This window comes from Fulmarus glacialis, unplaced genomic scaffold, assembly GCF_000690835.1.
Source record: "Fulmarus glacialis isolate BGI_N327 unplaced genomic scaffold, ASM69083v1 scaffold45782, whole genome shotgun sequence".
In the NCBI taxonomy this organism is placed as follows: domain Eukaryota; kingdom Metazoa; phylum Chordata; class Aves; order Procellariiformes; family Procellariidae; genus Fulmarus; species Fulmarus glacialis.
In genome coordinates, this window is record NW_009200616.1 from 18,653 (window position 1) to 23,011 (window position 4,359).

Below are 4,359 nucleotides of genomic sequence, written 5' to 3' on the forward strand. Positions count from 1 at the left end.
TCACGTACAGGTGTGAAAGACGGAAGCAAGCTATATTCCTTGCTAAAGACAGTAAATACACTCCCACATATTCAGAAAACTAAACAAGGAAAATGACCGTTACAAACTGATCACTGTATCAGTCAGCCTTTATTGAGCAGTTGCTACCCCACTTAATTTCCATTCTAAATCCATATTCAGCAACTTATGCTCTACAGGACTAGGATTTCCAGCTTGTTTCCATGAACAGCAGATGGTGAATGTTGACAGGAAGCTTTTTCATAAAACACTGTTTAGATGACAAGTTGTGGAATGGACTTCCAAAAATTATTAGTCTAGAGAAAAGGAGTCTAACAGTCTGATTTTGGAAAAAGTCCTAGTAGTTTTGCAAGAAAACAAGTAAACAAATCTCTTCGTCATCGGGGCTCCCAATAGCACCCCCTCAGTCTGATTAACAGTTATGAAGCTTGACTGTCGCCACTAGATCTTAAATTTAATCAAATATTTAAATACAGTGGGTCATTTTGTACCCCTCACAACTACGTTTTTCAGGCTGTTTGCCAATTCAGATATTATTCTTTTAGCTTACTTTTTATATGTATTTTCACTAAAGAGAATTAAGATAACAGTTTACCCCATAACTTCATTAAATAGATCATACAATCACATGCTCCTGTAAAGACATTCCTTTTTCTAGCACACACTGGTTCAAGACAATTCCTTGGTTCTTGTGCGTAACCTGTTGATAACAGGATTTTAGTGACCAAATTATGACCTGTAGGGAAGTGTTGGTGCAGTGCTTTTATGTGAAGTTCTCTTCTGTCAGCTAGTAAAACAAGTGGCAAACTACTGTAAATTGAGTATGACTTGTTGCGAAGGGGAAAAAACATCTGCTGTCAGAACTGAACAGCCATGAATTGCCAAGTAATTATAATTGGATGCGACAGCCACATTTGTTACAGGCCATCCCACTTCACAAAGCTGTGTACGTTCCTTGCCCAGTTATTGAGATTACTTTCTACAAGAATGCTCTCCTTTTCAACAGCGGAGTAGTACCTCTGTCTTCTAAGGCACCTGCCTATGAGTCAGCCTCCACATGGATTTTGGAGTTCCACTCTATCCAGATATTTTTAGGATTTATCCATCTTCAAGTTCTCCAGTGCACTCTAGCCTTCCAAGAAGAAATTCAGCTCTTAATTGAAAGAGAACTCCTCCCCACAGTGTACCAGCTCAAAAAAGAACAAATGCTTCACAGAATAATCAACATTTCCTCCTGAGTAGACATCGGACATGCTAAGAAAAGCCCAGAAGACTAACTTTGCTCAACTTGCAAACGTTGTCGCATTTTAAATCTGCAGACTCTGATCATTTTAAATCTACAGCATCTGAAGCATTCAAACAATAAACAGGTCTCAGAATATGATTAGCAATTACTGAAAACACAGCCCTACCAGCATCTCACGGAGCCTTTCCATGAGCAGATGACATCCAGGTATTCACAGTACGTCCCTGAGGAAACACAGGCTATTCTTTTGGTTGTTTCCTCTCTATAACCCAACTTAAGTTGGGGCAACAGTCCCCTCCCAACACAAAGCTTTAAACTGCCTGCTCTGAAGGAACACTTAGAAACTAGTGGAAAATCCATTTGAAAGACCTTCTGGAATCAAAATACAGAACTGCTGACCAAATCTTCTCCCCTTCTCCTCCAGTCAGAGGAAACTGCTTACCTTCCATGCCAATAAGGAGCAAGTTAGAAGTCAGTTGACCCCAGCCACGTTTCCCTTGCTGCTTGTTAATCCAGTTCCAGTTGAAGCCAAGGAAATCCACCACAATCTTCCTTCCAACTGTATCATTCAGGGTTTGCTGCAGATATAGCCTGTATTTTCCCAGAGACAAGCAGAAATCAAGTATTAAGCTTTGTCATGAACATAAAGACATCTCTGCATCTCTTCAGAAAGATTCAAAACAAAGAGACATAACTCCTAGAGATTCTGTTCTATCACCACACACCATAAACACCTGTGGAAGGAAACAGTTTCAGAGAGTCCCCAAACTTTGCTGAAAGATTTCCTGGTACAGAAGGGAACAGAACTCAGTTCTGCTTGAACAATCACAAGGGAAAAATTAGATTTTTAGAGCAACCCCTCACAGTGCAAGAGGAGGAAACTGTAAACAGACTGGCCACTATCAAATATCAAACACACTCATGAATAAACCCCAGACAAATGTCACCACTCTAACTCATCTGCGATAAGTTACCTCTTCTACTAGAAGCGCGTGAGGGCAAAAAAGGGCTCAGGAAACCCAGCACGTTTCAGTATCAAGTTACTTTGAAGCCAAACTTACATTTAGACATAGAGGATCAGAGGAATCAAACATATGTATTAACAATTGCAGTATTACAGACTACTGTCTGCAATGCTGGAAGAAAAATGCATTTTTAAGCTCAAGGACTGCCTTCTCTCTTGGCAAAAGCACTCCCAAAGCTGAGAAAGAAGAGAAAGGCACAGACGACAAGTGGATACAGGCACAGAGTTGCTTCCAATTAAGACACAATTAAGTCCTTTTAGAGGGCTGGTGATTGATAAAATTAACTGAGGGTTAAGTACGGTTGCTACTAGTTATATTCCGTATAAACGTGAAACTCCTCTCAGTAACTTACAGCTCTGTTAGGGGTGCAGGCCATCACCACCAACACGTATGCAACCTTTTCTCATCTTTCCAAAAGAGGGTTAGCAGCAGCTACCTCGGTATTCTGTAAAAAAGGCTGAGTGCTATAGCCCATACCTTTTAATCAGATAATTAAGCTCCTCTACCAATACCATAGTCTGCCAAAAGAAAGGGAAGCTTAAGGCTTTCTCTATCCAAACCCTGCCTCAGACAGAGAAGAAAAAGAAAATAAGCCTCTGCAGACAATGTGAACAGTTTGATTAACTAACAGTATGACTTTTTTTTATTAGGTAACTAGGCTGCTGTCAATTAGCAGCCCTGCAGGAAAAGCAAGGCTATAAAAAAATGAAAAGTTTGAGAGGTTTTAATCATCAACACTCACTGAAGAGAAACTTACCCCCTACTTAGACTTGCAGAAATGTAGAAACCTCCACAGATCACTTACCTCTCAGCACTCCCTTTTTGTTGTATTTCTTTGAGCCTGTCCACAAACTCAGCAAACTTCATCTCTTCCCTGCTCGACTTGGGTTTGAAGTTCTTGAAATTGGCCATCTTCTTCTCATCGTAGTACAAAAACTTGTGTGTACTGGCACTGTACACTGAGAAGTCCCCATTGCCAATGTTTTCCTGGAGGTAGTCCAGGTCCCATTTCAGAGCAGGATAAACCAGATTCGTATCTGTCAGCACCACCGGCTCCTGGAGAGAAACAGGAAGTTTATTGATTCAAGGACCTCTTGAACTTGAGAGCGATCACATTCATTATTGCAACCACACAAACTCTCTTTGAAAATAGGGAATTGGAAAAGGCATTTAAAGTAATCAGATACCTTGGTCTGGGGAGAAAGACAAGCAAAACATGGCAGGAAGTTTTAAGAAAGTGGTGGCCTGCTCCTAAAGCAAGCTCCTGGTGGCAATAGGACAGACTGCACTATCTACTTAGCTAATCTCTGACACGTGAGGTTAGACAAACACTAGCTGGGAACAGTTTTAGGCCTGCTTGGTCCTGCCACGTAGCAAGGAGACACAGTAGATTCCGTCTGGTCACTTCCAGCCTCAGCTATGAAGGTGTAAATGCTGGCAGAAAGATACCTCTGAATACAGAAACAGAGACAACACTCGTCTCTTTCCTCAGAGGATCGCAGATAACCTTCAGCCGTCGAAAAACTGAGATTACCCCATCTCTTCTACACCAAAAAAAGAACCACTACAAAAGGAAGACAAAGGACGTGACCTATCTCCTCACCTATAAATAGTAAGCAACTTAAACAAGAATGACAGCTGCTGTGTTTCCAAGCTGTGCATGCACAACTTCCCTTCTTGCAGGCTTTCTTTAAAAAAAACCAACTAGCAATCTTACCAAAACTAGATTGAGCTTGTCCAGAACCAATACAAGAGCCGCTATTGCAAGGCAACCTTCACATCTGCGGCCACTCTCACTTAGAAAATAACGAACGTGTGCCCATGGTTTTACACAACATTTCCACGATTTCCATCCCAACAATAAAGCACTTAAAGCAAACGTTTCCTGCAAATTTCACAACTCAACACTGTGGCACCGAAAAGAAATGTCCACTACAACTAAGAGGAGCGGGACAGCGGCAACAACCGAGCCCGCGCGGGGAGGGGGCATGGCGGGCGCTCCGCGGCAGGCAGCGCGGTAGCCCAGAGGGACAGAGGCGGGATGGGGGGGGTGGGTGCACCCGGGCGGCG

General features: G+C 42.3%; 1 protein-coding gene across 1 annotated transcript in view; it reads right to left on the reverse strand.

The window, feature by feature from the left end:
* HIF1AN (hypoxia inducible factor 1, alpha subunit inhibitor) overlaps positions 1–3,345 on the reverse strand; it is a gene marked incomplete at its 5' end in the record, with an annotated part of 6,729 nt that extends 3,384 nt beyond the window's left edge. Inside the window, 2 exons of the mRNA XM_009573664.1 lie at positions 1,707–1,855; positions 3,095–3,345. Coding sequence (XP_009571959.1) covers positions 1,707–1,855; positions 3,095–3,345 — 400 coding nt within the window. The remainder of the gene's footprint in view (positions 1–1,706; positions 1,856–3,094) is intronic.
* Positions 3,346–4,359: the final 1,014 nt, after the last annotated feature.